Source organism: Apteryx rowi, unplaced genomic scaffold (assembly GCF_003343035.1).
Source record: "Apteryx rowi isolate R43461 unplaced genomic scaffold, aptRow1 scaffold_703, whole genome shotgun sequence".
In the NCBI taxonomy this organism is placed as follows: Eukaryota; Metazoa; Chordata; class Aves; order Apterygiformes; family Apterygidae; genus Apteryx; species Apteryx rowi.
Genome location: NW_020450987.1, coordinates 152,214 through 178,898, shown reverse-complemented (window position 1 = coordinate 178,898; position 26,685 = coordinate 152,214). Strand labels below are relative to the sequence as shown.

The 26,685-nt window shown below is 36.5% G+C and overlaps 1 protein-coding gene across 3 annotated transcripts in view; it reads left to right on the top strand.

Moving 5' to 3' along the window:
- CPNE8 (copine 8) overlaps nucleotides 1-26,685 on the top strand; it is a 112,549-nt gene that overhangs the window by 6,651 nt on the left and 79,213 nt on the right. For all 3 annotated transcript variants that reach the window (XM_026087126.1, XM_026087127.1, XM_026087128.1), the window contains exons 2-4: nucleotides 7,136-7,176; nucleotides 12,739-12,785; nucleotides 25,758-25,861. In XM_026087126.1, coding sequence (XP_025942911.1) covers nucleotides 7,136-7,176; nucleotides 12,739-12,785; nucleotides 25,758-25,861 — 192 coding nt within the window. The remainder of the gene's footprint in view (nucleotides 1-7,135; nucleotides 7,177-12,738; nucleotides 12,786-25,757; nucleotides 25,862-26,685) is intronic.

Below are 26,685 nucleotides of genomic sequence, written 5' to 3'. Positions count from 1 at the left end.
ACAGGTAAAAGTAAAGCAAATGTGGGGAGATGGGAAAAAGTGAAAAAGCCAAGTTATATCTCCCAGAATGATTGGATGAGCTCTAGTATGTGACAAATAAACAAAGACATCCCAGCATGGGCAGGAAGGTTGCCCAGGATGGCTGAGTTGCTTACTTTCCAATCTGGCTGAGATAGAAAAATAATTAAGATCTTGATTGGTAGATATTAATACAAGTCTCTGTTTCTGTCCTACCAAATTTTTACACTCTTTTTGGTAACCAAATGATGTATGTGTAATTTGACCATCATGACAGTACTTGAGTGATTCCATTCCTTCAACAGCAGTGAATCAAACAGGGCAGACTGACAAATTTCTGACACATCTTTCAACTAGTAAGACGTGGTCGGTTCTCAAGAATTAAGGGATACAGTTCACAGCTAAACACATAGAGAACTTAAGAGTTTTGAAAGCTACAGATATGGAGATGTTGTGTTGGTTGCAGCTGGTGCTCTCCTTTTGGTAGCTAGTGTGAAGGAATGAAACAGCTGATTACACAGGCATATTGGACCCTTCCATTTCCATTTCCTGATGACTAAGTAGTAAATCTCCTTGTGAAGGTCTATGGTCGTTTATGGAGACTCCACTTGACATGGGAGACTAAGGGGTTGTAAAGAGGGTAGACAAGATTCACTTATTTCTGAGAAACAGCTGCTGCGGGAGACTTCTTATGCAAGAGGTAAATCCTGCCCATCTAAGCAAACCCCACTCCCTCAGCACTGCTAGGGAAGAATGAAGACTATTACATTGATGGTGTATGTTTACTTTCTGAATGACTAAAGTGACCTAAATGACTTTTTGATGCATATCCTGTAAAGAATTGTTCCAGAACACCTGTGCAATACCTGTTTTCTATATTGTTATATATTAATAAAACATTATATTAACTGTACATCCCTAAAGAAATAATTTCTAAAATAGGATAGCATCTCCCTGGATTTGATGGACTGGATGAAAGTAGCTGGAAGGGACTGTGAGATGACACTAGATAAATACACCACAGATTCTTAGCACCAACACCCAGAAACATCTCTAGAAGCTCAGAGCCAGAGACTCATTACCTTCACAACCTTAAAAACATAAATGTGGGTGGTTCTTTCTATTGGTTCCAAACAGTAATCTGATTGGTACTGAACAAGAGCTCAACCAGGTTTTATTGCTAAAAGTTTTTTTTTTTTTTTTTAATTCTGGTACAGTGCAAGATTCTATTCAGGTCTGCATCATCTGCAAGCAGTGTCTTTTCATAATCTAGTACTTCCTGTTGCAGAATAAATGCTACAAAACTATTGCTATGTTTAAGTAAACAAACTTAGTTGTTCTTTTTTCCTTTATCCCCAGAAGTAATCAACTATTTCAACGGAGGTGTCATCCTGAAACTGCTTAGGTATTTGGGTTGAATTTTCTGGGTAGTTCTAGCCACAGAAGACTTTGTGGGGTTGTCATAAAACTCATGGAAGCTCCATTGGTCTCACCATTTTCCTTGCTTCCCGCTTTCTTTTTCCCTTAGAGAATGACTTCTGAACCAGTGTATATATGACTTGACACTGAAAGTTACTGGAAGGCTGAAAATTATTTCTTTTTTGTCTTGTTAATGAGAAGAGTCAGTTACTTCTCCAAAGGTTATGGAGAGGTATTGTGGATGTTCTCTTAAGTTTGTATGTCAGAGGTACATTTTCTTTCTGCCCAGTCTTTTTAGTGATCCAAAGATGGAGACATTCTGAACAGAAAATGTGAGATCATCCTAATTGTCTCTTAGTCAGGAAAGCCACCATTTTCTCACCTGTAAGCCTGTCCTAGGAGAACTAGTTATTCTGTCAAGAAGGTTTAATTCTGAGAAATTGATCTGCTTTTAGGTCTTGGACATTCTGAATCTAGAAATATGGAGGCTAATAGCTTGCTTTTTTTTGTTCGGTCAGAGTACAGGAGAGTGTAAAGCTAGCACTACAACTGAGAAGTTGTTGGTGAAATTACACTGCAAGAAGTCAAGGGGACTCTTCACTCAAGTAGGCTCTTTGGATCATCTATCTTCTTACGTAGGGCTGACCATTGCAAGTCCAGCGATACCAGCTAATGCTGAGGTCCAGTGACTACTATGATGTAATACAGTGTATTACAATTAGCAGTGGAATAGGTAATATTGAAAATGTATGTTTACAAAAAAATAAAATTGATTGTCCATCAATAACTAAATTTTGTATTTGCAAACTGTTGAGTGCTGTATTTCACAACCATGGAATCTTTGCAGGCTCTTAAATAAAATCTAGAGATGAAGAAAAAAACCCTCAGCACTTGGAGAGAGATTGGGACAAATTCATCTGATGTAAAGCACAGTTTTTATCATTAGGAATTTCATAGTTTTCTGAAACCTAAGGAACAGATTTTAAAATATTCAGTTCTATAGTTAGTGTGGTCTGTTCTTCAGTGCCAAAATTCTATCATTTCTGATGCAGGAATCGAAATGCAAAATAGATCATTTCCTCTTCCCTGATGTTTAATGAACACAAGTAAGATACTGAAAGGAATATCACAGAAATGTGTTGATAAAATTATCATATTTTATCTTTGAATGATTGTTAATGTTTTTAAAATCTGAGAGTTTCCAAAAGTTGAGAGTTCACAATTGCCATAAGAAGCATGGATTTTGTTTCATACATGGGGCTCAATTTAAAACAAAAAAAATATTTTTCAGAGCTGGAATTTAATCATTAAAGTCAAATAAAGTAAAGTATATGTGAGCAAGGTGAGTAAATGTTACCTTTTAATGTAGATCAGTCTTGTCAGCATCTGCATAATGTATATAGGACCTTTAGATCATACAAAGCAACATAGACTGTAATGATTCCTGTTTAGCTACAGCTGCTAACTAGATCAGGGGATCTCAAAAGGGTCTGGTTTATATGTATGAGAACTTAAAGATCTTAAACACTAAACAAAGTACAAAGAAATTAGATGAACAATTTTTGAAATAAAGCACTATACAAAAAATATATTATTTTGACAAATCTTTATGAAGTTCATGAAACTGTAAACAAAATGATTGTGCAAGGCATAGCTAAATACGTTTACTTTTCTTAAATATACTTTTCTTCTTTATTGATTACTTTTTTTTCCTGTGGAAATTGCTCTCATTATACAGAATAAGAAATCTTTATCCCTACATTTCTAATTGTTTTGTATTTTCCAAATTAGAAATTGGAAGATGTTATTGCCATGGCTCCTATTTATTTTTTTTTCCTTACTCACCTATGCTACCGCAAGTATTTTGGGAGGTCCACTCCAGAATATGTCCTGGGTAGGTGCATAATGAATTCCTTCAGGAATTGTGATTGTGCTTTCTGCACAGTCACTCCTAGACTTCTTTGCTGTAGATATATAATGTATGTGCTCCCCTAGGTAAAATAACCTGGTAAAATGTCACTCTCTTCCCTCTCCCCTGCATCCCTTCCCCTCCCCCCCACCTTAAAGATTGATAGTAATTCCTTTTCTTATTTGTATTGTTTATCTGAAAGGCCTAAAGGATTTAGGAAAAAAATACCATGTCAAGTCAAAATAGTTTGAATTTTATTTCTCTTGGAATTTTGGGTAGGAGGAAGTAACAGAAGTTTTAGATATTTGTGGTCTCTGAATTTGTGAGCTCTCTTAGGACTGTTTTCTGAGACGAAGTAGTGTACTACCAAAAAGAAGTAAAAGGGGAAAGAAATATGCCCTATATTGCTCAGCCTGTGTGGAAACTGCTATTGACTGTTAAGGAGATCTAGCTGGTGTACATATGAAACAATACAAAGACTACATAAAGTTGCAGAAATAAATCTAGTCTTCTTTTTCCTTTTGCTTTTAGCATTTTTTATGGTTGTAGATTGTCCTATACTTATGTGCCATGCAGTTTTCATATATTCAAAGGAGCATTTTTAATTGTACTCCCACTAAAATGAAAATGCAGTAATGAAATTGAGCAGTTTCTCAAGCTGTTAGATGAACTAGTGTCCTGCTGACATTAGTCTTTAAGTTCCTTCTGAAACTGCCTGCATTGCTTGAACAGTTGGCTAAGTTCTTATGTTGCTGTTTTAATTGATTATTAATGATTTGGAAAATCAGACAATATCTGCAAACTTTGCTGATGACATTGTTTATTCTAGAATGTATGAAGGGTGGAATTTAGGATATTGCAAACTATATTAATTCAAAACTTTGAATTAGTGATACTTGCGGACCTGAATTATAGTATTAAACTTTGGTATCTCAGCTTTACAATCCCTTTAGGGATACTGGCTATATAGAAACCTTCTTAGCTCAAGAATTCCCTAAGCAGCAAATGCTGATGACTGGGAAAATTCTCAGGAAGTATTACAGAATCTTAACTGTTTTTTTTACTCTTTCCATGGCATCAACTTTTGGTCACCATTGAAATCAGAATATTGGAATAGACTGAGCTTTACAGTATCCAGTGTGGATACTGTATTTTTACGTATATAGGAAAATTTAAGAGGAATCAATAGAGGAAGAAAATCTGAGGTTTAAAATGAAGCAAAATAAATGTAGGAAATGTTTAAAAAAAGCTCAAACTATTTTAGTTATGGATAAGAGTTATTAAAATGGTTTAATTTAATCTGGAATCACAAACTGAAATAGAAATCATACGGTCATCATATAGTAATTGTTCAGAGGATCTAAAAATGGCTTGGAATCCTAATTATGAGCATGGGATACCTATCCCATAAACTAATGTGCTTGGATTTTTAAAATAAAATCTTAATTCTGATTTTTTTCTAGGTTTTTACAGCAATTGGTTTAGGGATAATAAAAACAACTAGCTACCATGAATTAATGATATGTCTAGGTTTGTTTAATTAAAGAGAAATAGGAGGAATTTTTCATTTTATATTGGCACTTCTTATATTATAAAACTTACTGTAATGTCTTTTGAAGCAGTTTGTAGTGGTCATTGTCAAATACAGACTTGGAATCACTGGTTTTACTTGGTTTGTTAAAAATTCAATTTATATTTGTGCATTGTCACTAAAGATTAATTATAGTCTCTCTGAGTATGATTAAAGGCATGTATAAATCCCAAATCTGACTAGATTAGAGAAGGAGTTACAAAGAAGTAGCATGTATAGGCTTTGAGCTCATTCTAAATATTAATTTTAAACCTACTGCCTACTTACTTTGGCTAAAATAAATGCCAACATTCTTAAAAAATACCTTTGGTTCTTTTCCCTTGTTCTTGAATCATGGACTTGGCAACACCTGAAATGGGGATACAGCATCCTTTGCTTTTTGAGTTCCAAGTGGGCCACTTAGAACATCTGTATTGGACAACATATTATTATGCATTTCAGTGCTGTTCAGTAACAGGAAAACAATGTGATTTAGATCTGAGTGAACATAATAAATGGTGACCTTTAAAGAGTCTGTACTAATTATTAATAAGCTGTAAGGGATGTAAACTGGTTATTTAATCTTTCCTCTTGCTCTGGGGTAGGATCAAAGAACTAATTAGGACTTGTAGCTATCTAACGTGTTCTTAAAGACCTTCAGTGATGGAGATTTCACATCATACCTGGAAGTCTTTAATGATGAAAGATAGTAAAATAGTGGAATAAAGTTCAACTTCTCCATTGCAATGCAGAAGATTCAGCTTAGGGTTAAAACTATTTCCACTTGTTCTGTGTACACAGAGATCAGCTACACTTTGCAGCAGTGTTTTCCACATAGATATATTCTATAGACTTCTGGTTGTTTCTGCCTCCTTTGGACTCTAACGGCCCCATGTCTTTCTTGGCATGCAGTGCCTAAACCTTTATTCACTACTTGAATTGAGTATTTACCAATACTAAGACGACCAGATAATTACTGTAAAGTGGTATTTTTGTTTGTTTATTCCAGTATGCCTTTCTTACAAAGGCATGAGATTCATGACTTCTGGTCTGTTATGATGTCTAGAACCTTTATTTAATATAACTGCTGTATATCCAGTTTTTGTCCATTTGCATTTTTGCTGTTGATTAATATCTAAATTAAACTTACTGCCTAAGTTTAATATCTCTTTTTTTGTCCCTATTCAACCTTGGCACCTTGGTTTTTTTTTCAGATCATTTTTCTAATTTGTCAAGATTATTTTAAAGTATGTGTCACATCACTCGCTCATCAGTATGCTTCTTAAAAACATTTTTTGATGATGAAACACTGATAACTGTATTCTGAGAATGGCTTTCTAGTCAGTTGTGCTACAACCATTCTTGTTCTGTAATAACTTCTTGTAATGGTAGTTTGTGTCTTTGTGTGATTCTCAGTTGACTGAAGTGTGGCTTCTATACTGGGACTACATCATGTAACAAAGAAATCTGTTCTTACTACTTTTTCCTCTTCTAAGATTCTTAGAAATACCCTGTTTTTAATGTACATCCTATTTATTTTTTAGTTTTCTTTTAACTTACTCATCCTTGACAGATTCTTGCAGGTAATTGCTGATGGCTTTGAGATGTCATCACCATTCAAAGTATCCTGTGATAGCTATTCATGAGTTCACTATCTTGAAAATACTTACATTGTCTAGAAACTGTGCTGTGCATTACAGTAGGTAACCTGTGAAGAGAAATTTACTCATAGCCAAGATCCTTAGGAAATTATAGTAGTGATTTAATTGCAATGCTCAGGAAGATACCATCTTGGTTCATCTAGCCTTAAAAGCTTGAGTTCCGTTTGGAGTATTGGTTCAGGTCAAGGTCTAGCTCAAAAGATGGATCTGAACTTTTTGGGTTCAACTAGCATGTCATCTATGGTAGAAATTTGTGATTTTAAATTATTTCTGGTCCTGATGTCCTTTATGTATTTAATGTGCTTGTCCTCTATTGCTTTTCATTTCATGGTATTGGAGTATTTGAGCCATAGTTTGCTCAAATCAGAAATGTATGACAAAATGAAAGGTGAAAAGACTCAAGTGTTAGTGCTAACTGACTCCAACTAAATCTTGTGCATGAGAAGGGGAGAAAACTAGGCTGATTCTCAATCAAAATTGTTAAAAACACATGCATTGGTACCTTATTTGTATCTTTCACCATTTTTTTAAATAAATTACTTTTATGTTTCTTAACAGAAATCTTTTGGACAGAGACACATTTTCAAAATCTGATCCAAGTAAGTATAAAGTATTTTATTGTTTTTCCTCATCATGTATTCCAATGTGTAAACACTGGATTAAAAATTGTGTGGATGATTGTCTTCCGTGCCAATTAAGTTCCCTTTGCCTTTGCGAAGATTGTTTAAAATAATGCTAGAAGTGCTCCCAGTTTCTGTTACTGGTACTGGAATTTTAAAGACTCTATGTTCCATTACTACTTTCGTGAGTTATCTGGTCCCTTTTTTAGCAAACAACCTACATTTTCTTGAATGAATGCAGAAGTGTCTTTCATCTTTTTAAAATAAGTTGTACTAGACTTCTTTCAAAACTAGTAAGAAAACTCCTAGATAGACTTAATTTAAACCTCTTTTTGCTCTTGCTCCTAGTGCATAATGTCTACTAATCAGTGTCAAAAGCTGAGAAATAAAATTATATTAATTTGTCTCTGAGAAGCATGACCTTTCTTGATATGAAGCTCATAAATAATGAGTTATGGGTTCATGTTTTCAGACATGTAAGAGAATGACACCCATTTTCCCCTCAAGTTTCATAAATGAATGACTGCATCTTAAGAAACTCTCATACCTGTGTCCGGTTTTAGACCCACTGAATTTGCAACCATCAAATCTCATAATAACTCAGAATACTGTAGATTCATTCTGCACATTGAGATTCCATTAGATTTGACTAGGTCAATTCTAATATGCTTTTCAAACTCCAGTACAGTTATCTTGGGATCCTAATGATAGCAAAAATCCAGTGTTATCCTCTTGATATCTCGCTCAGGGAGGGACACACATGAACGTAGTTGACACCCATGTCCACATAAACAGACTTCTTCTGAAACTAAAAATGAACTTTTGATTTCTCCAGTTCTCTTAGGAGGCTTGCTTAGCCTTTTTTGATACTATAATTGGTATTCAGTGTTTATTCCAATTCTGATCACTTCCCTACAATCTAGAAGTTTTATGCCTGGCAGTTTGCCTCCCAAGAGGCAAATTACAAACGTAGTGTAGAGATATCAGATGTAGATGGCACAGACTTGGATACCCGTATTCATGAAGTATTTTAAGCAAGACTAAGGTTTTTTACTGACAGTGCTTTCTCCTCAGTGTTGTCAAAGCAAGTCATATATGCTGACTTACTATTGTATTTGGATCATTCTGCATTTCCAGTTTGGAGAGCTTTTTTTTTTTCCCTAGGAATATTTTAGAGACCCCCCCCCCTTTTTTTTTTTCCTGTGGCGGAGATGCAAAGAATCACAGAATGGTGAGAGACCGCAGGAGATTAATGGAGACATTCTTTGGCATGTCTTTTGTTTGTGGCAGTGGGGAGAATCCTCCTGCTCCTGTGCACTGACTAACCAAACTTAGTCCAGAGGATTATACGACAGTGGTAGCAGCACCACGGTCAGAACTGAGTGTCCTCTTCTTGTGGAACCCCATAACTGCTGAATAGGACAATATAAAGTGTCTGATGTGAAGGAGTGTGGGGGTAAAAACTATTCCCCTGGAGGATCTCGCCAAAGAAGATAATAACTAGAGAAGGCAGTCATGACACTTGGAACACAGGGACCTTCAGGAAGGTCTGCCTAGAAGGTACAAAAGCTAGGCATTGAAGAGTAATGGGGAGCTCCTCCTAGAACTGGGTGCAGATCATGGAAAGATTTAGGTAACATGGGGCAAAGGCTGACTTTGCTATGGCTAAGACTTTCTTGAAGGGGAATAGACAATATTTTTTGTTACATTCAGGAAAAATGAGGTGAGCAGTTTGTGGCCTCTGTAGTAGTTTGGCAAATAAGAAGGGGACACTCTGCAATATTTTGGGGAACTAAATATACAACCTAATGATAACCTTTGACACTTTCCACCCACTTTCCACCTCATAATAGTTTGGGCCTCCCTTACTCTATTCTGGCCCTCTTGCAGACTATTATGGCAAATAAGAAGGGGACACTCTACAATATTTTGGGGAACTAAATATACAACTTAATGATAACCTTTGATGCTTTCCACCCTCTTCATTGAAAGATTTGATTAAGTTTGTCCTAAATTTGACACTCTGGTAGTAGTGTCCAGAGTTAAAAAATACTAAATGATACTATTTCTGAGTATGTATATGGATATAGCTTCCTTTGGAAGAGCTCATATGGAAGAGTCTTCCAAAAAGGTTACTAAGCCAACTTCCTTGTGAGGGTAGGTTGTTCTTCATAAATGCACTGTTCCCATCTTCCTCATTGCTCCCTCAGTTTTCCAGAGGACAAGAGAAGAACTGGTTCTTCTATTTCATCTTAGGGTGTAGTTACATGATATGTTAGCTTTTGAAACTTAAGAAGTTCCTATTTGCCTCATTTTATCCTTTCCCATCACACATCACAGTCCTGCTAACCAGTTTCTGCTAAAAAAAAAGAAAAAGAAAAAAGAAAAAAAAATTGCTTCATGAAGCCTTAGGTCTCTGGTTTGGCCAGTTCAGGGGCTTCAGATCAACCTGAAAAAATTATCTTCATTTCTCCACTTGGAAATGACTTTGAAGAAATTGTTTAGAGGAATTACTGTAGTTAGAATGATCCCAGAATTTTCATGAAACTGCCTCTCCGAAAGCCTTTAAAGGATAGTAAACCTTATTGCCATTGGAGACCAGTATCATGGGGGGATTCCTGAAAATCTCTAGGGTGAGAAATTCTAGTTCAGACTTACAGCAAAGACAGAAGTTTTAAAATTGTTCTAAATTGGCAAAACATTTATCAGAAAGTTTGAAAAGTGTATCTTTTCTGTAGGTTTTCATTATCTTCTTTACATCCAAGACTGACTCTTTTTTTTTTTGAAATGTCAGTTTATAAGATGTCCATTTCTATATCCCTGTCAAACTTGCACCTTGCAATGTGTTTTATTATGGAGAGTGATTATTAGTCCCTCTCTGTGATGACTTTGGTGACTATACCTTAGTTATATTTAAAGTACATGTCACATTGGCAGCCGTGTCACATGGCAGCTATGTCATGGCAGCTGTGTCTCGCACACTAAACAAGCATCTAACTAGATAGCAGCTAGTCATACTAGAATTTCTTAGCCCTCATGTAATATTGTATATAAGTGATTCTTAAACTAGAGAGGTGATCCCACTCCTGGGATGTATCCTTGGAAGCACTGGGGAGCCACTGGGAGTGGAGGGGAGTAGAACTCTACTGATGCCTCAGCAATGAAGAGCTGAGGATAGCAATGCTTACTATTAATCCTCCAAAGATGAAAAAGGAATAGAACTATTTCTGTTAAAACATTGTGAATGCAAGAAGAAATGATAGTGAACTGACCATGAAGAAACTAAATTTGGAAACTAGAAGGTCTCTAACAGAGAGGTGTGGGCAGCCTTTCAGAAAATAGGAATAGAATAAGAGAATGAATTAGTTTCAAGATGGGTCTTTACATCTTTTTTAACCCTTTTATATTGTGTGACTCCCACCTAATCAATCATAATAAGAGACTAGAATTGTTGTAATTTTTTTTAGTCCTTTTGTTCATAACTGTTCTTTTATTTGGCTTCACAAATTGGGGAGGTAGGGTAGTGTCAGAATGTTTCCCTTCCAGAAATTTGATAGTAGTGGCTATTTTTCAGTTGCATGGCTACTTTCTTCTCCTTAATACTAAACCTCTTATTTTTTAATACTATTTTTGTTCCACATGTGCAATGCACAATTGTCACTCCATTTACTCTCTTTAATACACAGGACATGATGCAGTGCAAAAAAAAGAGACAATAGATGGTGAAAAATGACTGTTTAAGAAAAAAAAAGAAAAAAAAAATTGTATAGTAAAAAGAGCTTATTATCTGTAAAGAGTGGATTTTCTTCCAGAAGGATCTCAGTTATTATCGTGACTGAGGTTATCGATATGAGCAGTTTGTCATTATAGGCTTAAATGTAAGGTCTTGGCAAAATGGACAAAATCCAAAATTATGTCTGCTTCTGAAATTAGCAGAGCATTTGTTTCCTTTTTTAATTCTGTGTAAACTTTCCTTGGTGACATTTCCCTCTTCTCCCAGGATTATCTTGGCAGATCTTAATAGATGCAAAGCTTAGTTGGAAGTTCACTAACCTTCAGATGCTTCCATATTTAGTTTTATAGATTCCATTTCACCCAGTTTTCTCACATTTGCCCATATAACTCCATTCTTTATGTAATACAGTTCATCAAACAACTCTTTAGAGTGCTATAAAAATAAGTTTGTTGGTTTGGATTCATCCTACTTCAAGCAGGAATCAGTTAGGAGCATAGTTGCCCAAGGTTTCATTTAGAGTGCATGGAGAAAGACAGGCATCTCCGAAGAATGATTTTGAAATTTTTTGTAAACGTTAATTTTTTTTCTACAAGACACTTTATTTTAAAAACTTGCAGTGTGTTAACTTTTAATTTTTATGTCAAACTAAAATACTGAACTTGCCTTTTTTTATGGTTTTCTTCTTAGTCCTTTTTGCCTAATGCTTATTTGGTATGGAACAAATACCTTCCAAGCAGAAAGAAAATCTAGTTTGGAGCTTGATTTTTTTGCAGCTTGGTCAGTTGATGATTCCAACTTAATTGAGAACATAACCAGGCTTCTACCTTTATTATTCAAGGCTGCAATCCAAAATAATATAATATTTAACCTTCAGCTAAAATATAAGGATTGGGACAGGAGAAGAATTTGCCAGAAAAAAAATGTTCACATAGCTGTGTTTTCATTATTTAGGAAAGTGTTGTATTGACAGTTTTAGGTTAAGTCTACATTATGGTTGTTAGCTGCAACTAATTCAAGACTACAGAAAATTTAATTTGCGGTATTCCTTCAGTGTAAATGGTTTATACTCATCCTGGTACTTTAAATAGTGTGTAAAAGACCTGTTTGTAATCACTGTACCCTGGTCACCAATCCGTGTGATGGAAGTTGCATATTAATGTGTAGTGTGTTCTGTGTTCCCAAATGAGTGAAGCCTGTGGAATTATGCTACTTGATCCTTCCAAAACAGCTGAGGTAGACAAACTTCACTGATTTCAAATTTTTATTAGGATTTAGCTAAAAAAATGGATGCATACGTGAATGCTCAAATATATGTGAATTATTTGTAGCATAATTAAGAAAACCCGAGAACTTACTTTTCCTTTTCCCACTTTTATTTTCCTCATTTCTTTTCTAGCAGGGCCTAATTTGTTTTTATTTTAATTCTTTCATTTCTTCAAGGCAGTGTAGTTTAGGGTAATCATGTATTAGTTTAACTAGGGTGGTCAGACCATCCACATTTAATGAAGCCCTGTTTTATTTTTTTTCCAGTTTTACAGTTTGGGATTGTCAAGTGATTTACTGGAGGTCAAACATTAAGTGTCATCTCCCATTTTTGAACCACCCTATTTACTAGCTCGTTGCTGCAACAACTAGACCGTATTGTCACCTATCTGTGTAGTAATATTGAAAATTGAAGGCAAACATATTACTATTTGATTAGCCTAGTTACTAATTTCAATAGCACAATAGACTACAAAATTGGTTCATTTAATTGAAGAATACTTTAAATTTAGAAATTGACTGAACATTTCTTCTTTTCACAGTCTGTGTTTTGTACACACAAGCCATCGGAAACAAAGAATGGAGAGAGGTAAGAGATATATATATATATGCACACACACACACACACACACACACACACGCACTGTTTTAGTATAAGTTGCATCTAAGACCGGTCATTTGCCCTAATACAAAAAGGAACATCATAGCTTTTAGAAAGCCATGCTAAACCAATGGTAGTCCTATATTACCAGTAAACACTCAAACAACTCAAAACATTATTCTCAATTTCCATATCTGTATCTCATATTTCCATCAGAAAGTGAAAGCAAAATAAGAAAAAAATACACAAGCTTCCTGTTTTCCACTCTCTGACAGAAATGAAGTCAAACTTGCTATCAATCGAGACAAGGTTTATGAATATGGAGAGAGAGGAAAACACTAAAGCAGTGTAAGATCTGTGGAAGGCTTTAACTGGGGTGATGTTTAGTGTCAGCAAAACTAATCTCTAGGTATAGTGTTAAGGAAAAGTTAGGTGCCTCTGAATAGGCTGTACACCAAACAACAAGAAATGGAGAGTATTATGTATGGTTAGTTGCCTTACAGAGAGGATTGGTGGAACTGTTCTTCACTCTAGGTGTTCCACTGTGTGGCCTGCGTTTAGAGAGGCCAGAGAGGAGTGAACTGTCTTACTATTGTTCACTGTAAGAAAGAGGGGACCTGAAGTCTTGTCCTCAGAACTGATGTTTTATGTGATTACCACTGAAGTGGCACAGAAACCAGACCTCTTCCTTTCTATTTGGTGTCCTTGCCAGTTGGCTGGAGAAACATATTTTCCCTCTGCTGAAAGGTGGTAGATGTGGATTTCAGTTCTGTCAAGCTAAGGGAATTAAATTTGTCTCCTGCTTGGACAAAAGCTCAAATAACCAGGCTAATATATGAAATGTTGTGTGTACTCTATTTGTTGTTTTTAATTAAATTTCTTTTGCCTTTTGTTCTGAACTCAGCGTGTTAGGCATCCTCTCAGTATGCCTACTAGATCGTGTTCCGCTGATGGTTTGTGTGAAGTAATGTCAGTTTCAGGACCTACATGGGAATTTACTAATCTTCACTAAACTGGCAGAAATAGTGGACATGCACAGAATTCTAAATGTTTGGATAGCTAACTCTAAAAACAGGGGTGTCTTCAGGCATTCAGGTGCCTAAGTGGTTTGGTGTAGTTCAGTAATCAAGCCTAGATCATCATTAAAGCATCCAGATCCTCTTGCGGTCTAAAGCTGAGAAGTTTTTGTCATAAATTCTGGCTTTTATTGTTGTCTAAAGTTGATGTGTACTTTTGTGGAATTTTCATTTTTTTCTGGTGTAATTTTTAAAGTGAGTATTAACTGTTTTCCATATTGTATTTGTCCTGATGGTCAAACAATCACATTATCAGCTTATTTAGAAAATTTTCTATGTGATAATTGTAAAGTGCTTTAGGAGATCGTCAATGGAAAGATTTCATTTACCCTCCATTTGTGATAGATCCAACTTTGTAATGGTTGGGTTACCACCTATGTAGCTAAGTGTATACCTATATTCGTAGGTGTGTTACCACCTTTTAGCTTTGTATTGTCTTGGACCGTTTTATCTTCTTTATCGAAGCAAAAACATGTGGATGTGGCAGTATGTGATATTACTGCTTGTATTGCATCTTCTCACTGATTAGAGAGTATGTAGACTAGGTGATGCACTTCGGCATGTTGTTATGGTAGTGTATACAAGTTTAGAAACTACAGGGATTACAACAGACTTTTTAGATGCATGTGCTACAAAGTCTTAACTTTTTTCTTTTAAAACATAATTATCTCTGTCTTGTCTATCAGGAGAAAGGTCTACTGGATAGGTATTTACAACTTAGACGGATGTTTGAACTATTTGTAGTTAATGGAAAAAGATAACTTCCTGAGGGCAGTTCATCAGACCTAGTTTAGATGTCCACATTAGATCAGATGAATCTTTCTCTAGAAATGCCTCTACTGATGGTCAGAAACCTACATTTCTGATTGTCAGATATCAAGTTTGGTAAGAAGAATCCCTTTCTTGATAGCTATTATGCCATTCAAAATTCAGAGGCTGGCATGATAGAGGGGCTGAGTCAGGACTACATTTTATATGTATAAGACATTTATACCAGTGATAAAATGTGTGGTGGTAGGTGGAAGATTAGTTGATGTGTACTGTGAGATGGGTAATTTCATATCCTTATTTTTTGTGCAGTCTGCTGTGGTGAATGCAGTAATACTGTGTTTTTCAATAAAATTCTGTATATGTGTCTGTTTTGTAGCATTTAGACATTTATTTAATATTTTACTAGCATGTAGAGGAGGAAGCCACCTGGAATTGTTTGGAGAAGAGAAAACTGTAAGACATGTAATAAGCCCCTAATGATATGTGTAGACATTAAAGGATGGTGTTCAGTCATGGCAATGTACTTTACCTTGCTTCTGTTCTGTATGCTTTTATGCATAGTTATCTTCCTTCTTTAGCCTCATTAATTTCTTTTGAACACTGCAGAAAATGCTTGAGGATCATAAACATAGTAAATCATATCATAATCTCTGCAATTTCCCTAGCACTCTATGTTAGCAGCATGCTTCTTTTTCCTTTCAGCCAAGATCTTAATTGATTCAATTGTGGTGTATGATCAAACTGATTCAAAAGAATGGTTAAATCAAACCCTTCATTTAATTTCTAGGTAGATATTTTCTGGGCACTGACTGCTGTTTGCTTGTGGTATGGTTTGTGATGTTTTTACCCAGTTTTATTCTTGCACACCAATTCCTCAGCAAAAAATTAAAATATGTGGTTCCCAATTTAATAAAATGTTATTTTCCAAACAGTTTATCTGTTATCATTAAGAGTGTTATCATCAGGTATTTTCATTAATTTAATTGGCAGCAAATGCATCATCAGAAACTGAGCTTTGGTTTTAAAAACACTTACTTCCCTAACCTTTTGAAGACAGATTTGAAATATGGCCAAGTATAACTTATTCTTACCTGCAGAAGCCATAAATAAAATATAGGAAGAGTATAAATTTCTTCATTTCAAAGAGGATCTTAATTCTGAAACCAGGAGGGAGCACTTCAAAGGTTAATGTTAAGTAAATAATAGACATTGGTGAAACGCTCTACCAGCTGCAATTTTATTGGCAATATCTACCAATAGCAAGTGTTAAGGAACTGCTTAGGGAGTGAGGCTTTGAGCCCCTGGCCCACCCCTTGTAAGAAAACATTGGATGTAAATAAAATTTCCTGTTTAGACAGACTGTTTAGAAGTCAGTTCTCTCGCTGGTCCTCCTCATGCTGACTTCCAGCCTCATGAGTTGCCAAATACTACTCTATAACCTCAGTAAATTTCCATTGTTTCTTCTAAAATTGGTCATGGCTTCCCATCTGTCAGGCCTTTCTGTTCATTAATTTTTTTCATGATTTTTTTAATCTGGAGGAAATGTGCTGGAGACAAGGAAGGAGAATTTGTTTCGAGTGAGTCATCAAGCTGAGAGAAAAGAGGTCTAGGCAGGGTTGCAATGGAATCCCAATACAGCAAAGGTCGCCAGTTCATAAGGAAATGAGAAAATACTCTGTCATGAGCTGATGAGCAGTTACCTATACTGTACAGTTCACCAGCAGAAAAATAACTTCTTCTATGCGCTTACATCTTACTGAGCCATCCTGAATTTTGTTTTAAGTTAGCTATTATCTATCACCATAGTTTTTCATTCATCTACATGGAATTTCATCTTCCATTTTATTGTGTGATCACTCAATATGATAAATTTTGTCTAAAAGTCTTCATACTTGTTTTTAGATGTAGTTATCTTCTGTAATTCTGTAAACATTCATTCACTTTGTCACTTTATTATTTTAGTCCTTGTTCCAGATCATTTAGGCATATGTTGCACTGCATGGGTCCATTACAGGAGCTTGTTGAGACCTTGCAAGGAATTTCCCTCCAGTATGAAAACTGACTGATTATACTTATATTTTGTTTCCTGTTTACTAATAAATCAGTAAATTAGTACATTTTTGTAATAAATTAATAATTATTAATAAATGATAATAGTGACTATTAAATTATCACAGAATCACAGAATGGTTGAGGTTGGAAGGGACCTCTGGAGATCTTCTAGTCCAGCCCCTCTGCTCAAGCAGGGTCACCCAGAGCACGTTGCACAGGATTGTGTCTAGACGGCTTTTGAATATCTCCAAGGAAGGAGACTCCACAACCTCTCTGGGCAACCTGTGCCAGTGCCCAGTCACCCTCACAGTAAAGAAGTTTTTCCTCAGGTTCAGATGGAATTTCCTGTGTTTCAGTTTGTGCCCATTGCCTCTCCTCCTATTGCTGGATACCACTGAGCAGAGTCTGGCCCCATCTTCTCTACACCCTCCCTTCAGATACTTATACGCATTGATAAGATTCCCCCCTCACCCTTCTCTTCTCCAGGCTAAAGAGTCCCAGCTCTCCCAGCCTTTCCTCATAGGAGAGATGTTTCAGTCCTTTAATTATCTTAGTAGCCCTCTGCTGGACTCACTCCAGTAGCTGCATGTCTCTCTTGTACTGGGGAGCCCAGCACTGGATGCAGTACTCCAGATGTGGCCTCACCAGGGCTGAGTAGAGGGGGAGGATCACCTCCCTCGACCTGCTGGCAATGCTCTTCCTAATGCAGCCCAGGATACCACTGGCCTTCTTGGCCACAAGGGCACATTGCTGCCTCATGCTTAACTTGGTGTCCACCAGCACTCCCAGGTCCTTCTTGGCAGAGCCGCTTTCCAGCAGGTCACCTCCCAACCTGTATTCCCTACATGGGATTATTCCTCCCCGGGTGCAGGACCCTGCACTTGCCTTTGTTGAACTCCATGAGGTTCCTCTCCACCCACCTCTCCAGCCTGTCCAAGTCTCTCTGAATGGCAGCACAGCCCTCTGGTGGATCAGCCACTCCTCCCAGTTTGGTATTGTCGGCAAACTTGCTGAGGGTGCACTCTGTCCCTTCATCCAGGTCATTGATGAAGAAGTTGAACAAGACTGGACCCAGTACTGACCCCTGGGGGACACTGCTAGCTACAGGCCTCCAACTAGACTCTACGCCACTGATCACAACCCTCTGAGCTCTGCCATTCAGCCAGTTCTCAATCCACCTCACTGTCCACTCATCTAAACCACACTTCCTGAGCTTGTCTATGAGGATGTTATGGGAGACAGTGTTGAAAGCCTTGCTGAAGTCAAGGTAGACAACATCCACTGCTCTCCTCTCATCTACCCAGCCAGTCATTCCATCCTAGAAGGCTATCAGATTGGTTAAGCATGATTTCCCCTTGGTGAAGCCATGCTGACTACTCCTGATCACCTTGTTATCCTTCACATGCTTGGAGATGGCCTCCAGGATGAGCTGTTCCACCTTTCCAGGGATTGAGGTGAGGCTGACTGGCCTGTAGTCCTCCTTCTTGCCCTTTTTGAAGACTGGGGTGACATTGGCTTTCTTCCAGTCATCAGGCACCTCTCCTGTTTTCCATGTCCTTTCAAAGATGATTCAGAGTGGCCTAGCAATGACATCTGCTGGCTCCCTCAGCACTTGTGGGTGCATCCCGTCAGGGCCCATGGATTTGTGGGTGTCAGGTTTGCCTAAATGATCTCTAACCCGATCCTTCTTGACTAAGGGAAAGTCTTCCTTTCTCCAGCTTTCTCCCTGGTCTCCAGGTTTTGGGATTCCTGAGGAGAATTCGTAAACTGATCCTCAAGAGGATCTCTCCTCTTCTACCATAAGATTGCTCAATGTGAGCACTTACTCATGTGTTTGGTAATTATACACTTCACTAGAACTTCTGCCTTCTGAATGAAAAGGTTTCATTACCTTTTGTAACATAATAAAATATGCCTGTGTAGATTTCAGGGGCTGCCGCAGTGAAAATCACAAAGGCTAGATGATAATCCAAATTTATTGGGATTTCGATTTTTTTTTTAAGAGTACTGGTAAAAGTTGTGGAACAATGAGCTTGCATCTTCTCTAGCACAGGGACATGGCATAACTAGGAATGTAGTTGGTAGCAGTCCAGTAGAAAAAGTTTCAGTACAGAGAAGCAGAGGATGGAGAGTGCTGGAGAAACCTATACTGTCCCACATGTGAAGAAAGAAAAACCTTGCTGTTGCTTGATATTCAGTCCAGTGGAAAGCTTTCTCTGGTAGCTTTCTTGAATGAATGAACTGTTTGAGGGGAATTAAGCTATTTGGAATATAAGAAGTCATCTTCTTTCAAGGAAGTCATGTTTCCTTTCAAGGAAAAGGGTTAATGAAAAAAGTGAAAGTACAGGAAGATGAGGAATCCTTTCTGTTTTTTATATACTTGTGATTGTAGAACCATCTGTTAAAAAGGGTTACTTAGAAATCATCATCATCTGTACATGTAATATACATATCTCGTGAGCATGCCTGCATGCGTGTATTAAAGGAATGTTATTGTTTTTCTGCTAATTAGAATGAGTTTATGTATTTAAAACATTATTTTTCCTTTGGGTTAAACACTGCAATATACTATAGTTTTTCTACAGTGGGCTGATCAGTCATGGAATCTTTTGTTTGTTTCCTTGTAGTCTCTGTAATTCTGATGATTTAAGACTATTGATCATTATTATAGAAAGAGTCATGTTATCTTTATTACATTCCTTCCCCCACAATTCAAGTCTCCTATTTTGTTCTGTTCACTTGTAGTGCACCTAGATTATAAACTTTGACATTAGGATTACCTTTTGTTGTGTGTTCATATACAGTCTCATGCAGTGAGCTTCCAAGGGATAGTGTTACTTGGAGTTTCCTAAAGAATTTTGGAAAGTCTTCTAGATCAGAGCTGAGAACCTAGTGTTAGCTTAAACCATTCCTATTCTTCAGTTTCCTAGAACTGTTAACAGAGTACTAGGTTCTGACTATTCACATTTCAAGAAAGGTATTTAAAAGTCAAAAAACTAGAGAGAAAAATCATGAAAGGATTAGATAACATACGCTATACTGTAAAACTTAAGCTCAAATTATTTGCCTGATGAGAAAGGGATTAAGGATAATTGTGATCAGCTATAAGTATCAACACTAATAACATAAATTTCGTAATGGAAAAACATTTCTGTCTTTCTGAAAAGACCCAAAAGATGGAAAAGGAACTGAGATAAAATCAAGCAAGGAACAAGGAACATATTTTTCAGAATTAGGCTAATTAATTATTGGAACAACTTGATTGCAGTTGTGGTGGAACATTGTAAATTTCAAAAAGTAAGATATGATGGCATACTAAAAATTGTTCTTTAGTTTAGTCGCAGCTATAAAATTGAAGCAAAAACTAATTCAGAGAATTCCTACGGGAAAATGATTGGCTAGAGCTTCATTATTAAAATAGTTCCTTTGCCTCTTCTAATTGAGAGGTACAGAACAGATATTGCACTCATCTGACTTGCTAGTCTTTTTGAACTCTGATGTTAAGATGAAGGTTATGACTTTCCATTAACCTCATAGCCCCTTAGGCTGGGTAACTAGATTGAGATGCTATAAAATTCAAATGACTAAATTAAAAAAAAAACCCTTCTACCAGGAAAACTTTTGTTATGAGATGACAAAGATTCTTTGTCTTGGGAAATGCAAAAAATGGATTTGTTTTTTGATTTTCTGTTTTGAATATTTATTGTTCTTTAAATAGTTAAATTGTTTCTCTTACTCTCCTGAATGACATTTCTAAAGTTATTTGCTTGTTGGCCAAGTTAAAAATTTAGCTTTACACAACTGTTAGTGGGAGAAATTAGGCCATGAGGAGAACTAATTAATTAGAAGCTATGCTATTAGTCATAAGTGACTGGATTATAGAAATAACCTGTTCTGCTTAAAAAGGCTATAGTTAATTGGGAGAATAGATGTTAAAAGATGATGTTTAGTTTACCTGGAAATGTAGACTGGTACTTTTTAGTGCCCAGCATTTTAGTATGTCATCTGTAAGATAAATTTTAATAGTAATTTGATAATAAGATAAGTGGTTATATTTGCTTAATGTGAAGGAACTGTTTGTGTAGTCCTTGGAAAAAAGTAAACAGACCAACAGACTGAAGCCTTGATTTAAAAAAATAGTCCATTAAAATAATTAAAAGAAAAGTTAACTGTGCCACTGAGTTCACTCTCTTGAGTTTTGTAACAATTTTAGCATAACTGGTCAGAGATAAAGGTAGCGACATAACAGACATTCTGTTAGGCCTTCTCTGGTCTCCATCTGATTTAATCATCAACATACTGCCTATTTATCTTCTTTTACTGATATGCTTCTGTCATGCACTTCAAGTCAAGGCCAAAAGATTTCCCAGTTATAGCTTGTTTATAATTTTAAGTGGAACATTGTTTCTGAAAAAAATGCAGATTTGAAGGGACCAAAACTACTTAAATATTTACAATATTTATTTGTTTTTAAAAATTAAAACTTTGACATTTTATAGCTAATTAAAAATACTTTTTGCAGTAACTTTTTCTTCAAGTCCATACATAATTCTGTTTTTAATGGAACTAAAAAATAAAAATAAAAAAAAGATGCAAACATGGAATAATTTAGATAAAAGGGAGCTCTGGGCTATCCAGCCTCCTGTTCATCTGCTATGTCTAGTCCAGCCACCTGATCCAAGCAAGACCATCTTCAAAGTCAGGGCCTCAGGGCCTTGCCCAGCTGAAGTTTGAAACTCTCCAAGGGCAAAGACTGCACAACTTCTTGTTGGCCCACTCCAGGGCTTAATCACTCATTGTGGAAGAATATTTCCCTATATCCAGTCATAATTTCCCACGTTGAAACTTTTTGTAACTTGTGACTATCACATCTTGTCCTTTTGTTGAGTGGTCTGAGAAGACTCTGGCTGTCTTCTCTATAATGCTGTTTAGGTAGTGGAGGACTACAATAGATCATCTCTAAGCCTTCTCTTCTCCAAGCTGAACAAACTTAGCTCCATGGGCTGTTCCTCATGTGATGTGCTCCAACCTGCTGACTATTTTTTTAGGGTCCCTCTGCTGAATGTCTACAGGTGAGGCCACATCTGCAGTTCTATGTCCAGTTCTGGGCTCCCCAGTACATGAAAGGCATGGACATATTAGAGCAAGTCCAGTGAAGAGCCACTAAGATGATTAGCGGCTTGGAACGTCTGTCACATGAGGACAGGCTGGGAGAGCTGGGATTATTTAGCCTGGAGAAGAGAAGGCTCAGATCATATGTCAGATCATATCAGTGTGTACAAATACCTGATGGGAAGGTGTAAAGGAGACAGAGATAGACTCTTCTGAGTGGAACCCACTGGAAGAATGAGAGGGAATGGGCACAAACTGAAATACAGGAACTTCCATTTAAACGTAAGAATAAACTTGTTTACTCTGAGGGTGATCGAACACTGGAACAGGTTGTCCAGAAAGATTGTGGAGTCTTGGATGCATCCTTGGACATACTCAAAACCTGAATGGAAACAGTCCTGAGTAACCTGCTTTAATTGACCCAGCTATGAGCATGGGGCTTAGACTAGATAATCTCCGGATATCTCTTCCAACTTCGACTGTTCCATAATTCTTTCTGTTTCTTAGCCATTATTTTTCTTTTATCTGAATGGCTTTTCCAAAGTCAAGTATATCCTTCTGTTGCACAAACTGTCTGTGTTATTTCAAGAAGAATCACATAGTCATAAAATGATTAGCTTATCAAGGTGTCAGGTCTTGTCTTGAGAGGTATGTGTAAATGGAGTCTTTTGGCAAGTAGATCCTCTGAGATCACTTAGTCATTTTGTGTTTGTGCCTTTCTGTTCAGATGACTTCTTTGGCTGCAGAAAGTAAACATTTTTAGATGACAGCTCCTTGTATTCTTGTGTTCCTCTGTTGTCCATATAATTAGAAGTAGGCCCCATATGATCAAAGATCCTCTTGTTCTCCTTCAAGCTTGTCCTAATCTGAGGATTTATACAATTTTAGTAACCTTTCTTTTCATGCCTGGTGATGAAGGAGTCTCTCAAGACAATTTGCTACTTAAATCCGCACATGATCTGAAATACTTTCGTGGATATCTTTACAGATGTGCATCTGGTTATATTTGACATAGCATGGGAGTTACCCAGAACTTAATAACTATTCTTCACTTAACGTGTTGTGTGTCAGGAAGCTTTGCCAATTACAATGGAGTCATCCTATGAGCTAGCACACTTTTTTGGAAGGTCCTGAGTCCTTTGCTCCTAGAATAGACTAATGTTTATCGGATTTCAGTACTAAGGGTAAATCTTCTTTTTATGCAGCTGATCCCAGTGTTTGAGAGAATTTGGCCAGCTTGCTGTAAGAGTGCAAATGCAGAAATGGAGCACTTGAGGAAAAAAATACACACACAAAGTATGTTCCTGCTCAGAATTGCAAAATGGATGGTCCTTATAACCCCATTGTTCTCATTTCTCATCTCTGGTTTGATAAACTGCTGTTTATTGGCTTGTGTGAAAGACTGGCTTCTCATTTTCAGAGTGTACCTTCAGACAGTACTAAATGCTGTAGATATTACTGCATATTTCATTTCATGAGCTGTTTGAGCTTCTAGTTTTTCCTGGCTGCACTGTTGAATGCTATAAAGCATGCAGCTGATAGTGGAAGATTTTCTTTACGAACATTGAGATTTATTTGAATGGAGATGATGAATGTAATTAAAAATTTTGAAGGCTTCTTTTCAAAGAAAAGAACATTTTGTCCAGGCAAGTGTTCCAGCCACATGTATTCTCATGTAAAGGCCAACTTTCTACTGCTGCAGTGGTTTCTCATTCATTAAGACTTGGACTTTATAGTTATAAGCATTGGTACAAGAGAATGTTTTTGTTGCAGTTTGCCTGTCAACTTTATTTGAAGGCTCCAGAGAACGCCTTGAGCCATTTCTCAAGAGACTGACCTCTTTCATCCCAAACAAACTGTAAGGATCAAATTATATGTTCTGATCTGTTTCCAGGATCCTGTGCACCAAATACCAGACCTCTCTTGAGAGATTCAGGGAGTTTATTTTGAGTATCCAGTCTCTCCTTCACTTCTGAAAACTTCTGGATATTTCTCCTCTCCACTTCTGTATGGTGCTTACCTTCTTCATGGCTGCTGTTTTGGCTTAGGAGAGTTTATAAATATAGTGATTGCTAATGATTGTTCCGCTTCTCTAAAGAAGTTGTGTTTTAGGACATGTTCAGAAGCCTTCTTGCAGAACATTTCAAAGTTCCAATGAGATCAGGAAATAATTATACTTATGTTTTAACAAATTATGGAAATTCTCATCAGAGGGGTATGCTATTGGCACTATATGTTAAACTTTCTTTGTCTTTTTATTTGGAGAGTATGTGGTTCATCAGGAAGATAGTTTTGCTTCTCTATCTTTTATAGGAAGTGCTGGGATATGGAGATCTCTGAAAAAGACTGTCCCAGTTAACTGTAGACTGCAGTAGAACATATCACAGCATAGAGAAATTAAAGGTACCTAACAGGCTTCAAGTGCACACTGTAAAGCTGCAAATCACCATTTTATTACTTCTGAGGATTGTTCTTGTTTCTGAGGTGTCACAGAGCTGTTATCTTGAAGATCTATTAATACTTTTGTTGAACATTTTATTATGCCTGAGACCTTTGGATGCTTTTGGCAAAGTATTCATCCTCCTAGATTCAGTCCCACTTCTCCAGAGGACCTGTGTAAACGAATGGTCCTTGGAGTCCCTTGCAGTTTGAATGCTTGTATGCACAATCATTTGAAGGAGAAAAGAAGGTTACTGATGAAGGTGAAGCTTTTTTAAAAGGCATGAATGATGTGCTTGGAGTTCTTTACCATTTTATATTGATAAGAATTGAGCAGTGAAAGGAAATGCCCGAGTTTTGAGAGGAAGTGACAGATATATGCTCTGTTCTTTCGTACCATGTATATGTACATACACAGGGGTTGGGATATAGGGAGGTGGCTCGTATCTGATGCTTAGGAGCTCTGTACAAGTTATAGTAGTTAAGTTCACACCCATGGTGGATGTATACTTTTTTAGAAGATGCATCTCGAAAACCTCCAGTTGCAAGAAAATAACTGCCTTTATTCTTTCTTTATCCATGTTTACTGATTTAATTAAGTCCTGTCAGTGAAGAGGTGGGCAGTCTTTGACTCATTCAGAGTTTGCAGTCCCAAATTGCAGTTTTGAAGACTTCTGAACAATGCTCTTTCAGTAAAGTGTCAAGCAGCTTTTCAGTAGGCTATTTTGAGATATGTCTTGATCTGTTGACCACGTAGGATGAAATTAAATGATTGTTTCTGTCATATCTGCTTCTTCTTCATTTTGTTTTCTGATTCAGACATAACAGTGTTTTGAAATGAGCAAAATTACTTATTCGGTATTTTATAATCAGCCATTTATATCTTTGATGTTTATAAGTTAAACTCAATCAGAAGTTACTTCTTTAAACCTAAAATGATTTCAACCTGAAGAAAGCCAAGGCTCTTCCTGTAAAGACCAAGAAAAAACTGCATTTTGCAGAAATCTCAGAGAAAGGAAAGATGAAGAAAGCTGAACTGGGGTGAAATACGAGCTGAATAATGCAAGAATTGATGCACTTCTAATGGAAGGACTATGCTCTCTAAGTGTATTCAAAGCTGTCTGAAATAAGCAGTATATGTAAGTTTTTGCTTAGTATGGTTCTTTTTTTGAGGAAAGAGTGGATTTTTGTGCTACTGATTTTTTTTTTCTCAAATTTTTGTGGATTCTGAAGGACTATGGGAGCTGATGTTTATACAGGTTATGTCGTACGGTATAGGGCATGCAGTGTTCTTCATCTTGAAATACTTGGTCTTCTACCAGTCTATCTTCATCCACAAATAACTGATCTATTCATGTGAACATAGTCATTTTCTCTTATGACATCTGTTTAAGAGAGGTTTTCACATGCTCTTTCATAGCTCACATGTTGCTGTTTTCTGCAATATACTTATGTAATTTATTATAATGCATTATAGTACTTGCCTTAAACTGATACTTTTCTTTTACAGTTTGGAAGAACGGAAGTAATTGATAATACTTTAAATCCAGATTTTGTGAGAAAATTTATAATGGACTACTTCTTTGAAGAAAGAGAGAATCTGCGATTTGATTTGTAAGTTAACTATCTTTGATTCTAATATTAAGGTCTTTGTAAACTTACTAATTTTTGTCGAGCACAAAGTTAAATCGAAAAGAGATAATATCTGTTGACATGGAATAAATTAATAAGCGTGATCGATTTAACATTGCTTCCTCTGAAATATGTAACATGATAATAACTGAGTTTTAAGAAATTGATAGGTGTTAACTAGTCAAAGTATAATCATATGCGCACAAACAGAAAATATTTAGAAAGCTAGGAAAGTTAAAATGTTCTTGCAGCAAAGTCAGTTAAACAGGCATGAACAAACTGTCCAAAAATAAAATACTGTACATGTAGTACAGAGTCAAAATTTTCTTTACTAAAATACTGGCGGTGTGGATTTAAGTATACTGAATTTTAAGATTTAAAAATGAAGGCAGTTGTTCTAGAAGTGGATGACTTTTGGCATTATTCCAAATATACTCGTTTCTATTATGTTGGTGGAAATGGTTTGATTTCCACTTTATTCAGTGGAAAATAGAACTGAGAGTCCAGTCACCAGGTCACCTTGCATATCACCTATTACATTTCACCCCATTCTTATTATTCCAGTTATTGGAATAATCAAGCTTGTCTTGTTTTCTTTGGGTTTTGGGTTTTTTTTTTGTTTTTTTTCACATCCTCTTTTTTTGTTTACAGTTCTTCCTAACTTTGCCCTAAGAGAGAGAACTTGAATAACCCTTATAGAAAATAAAAGTAAAATCATTCACTCAGTCCTGCAGTCATTCTGCAATTCTTTATTCTCTATACTATGCACAGTGGCCATAATTTTTCTTTGGACGCTCTTTTTAGTT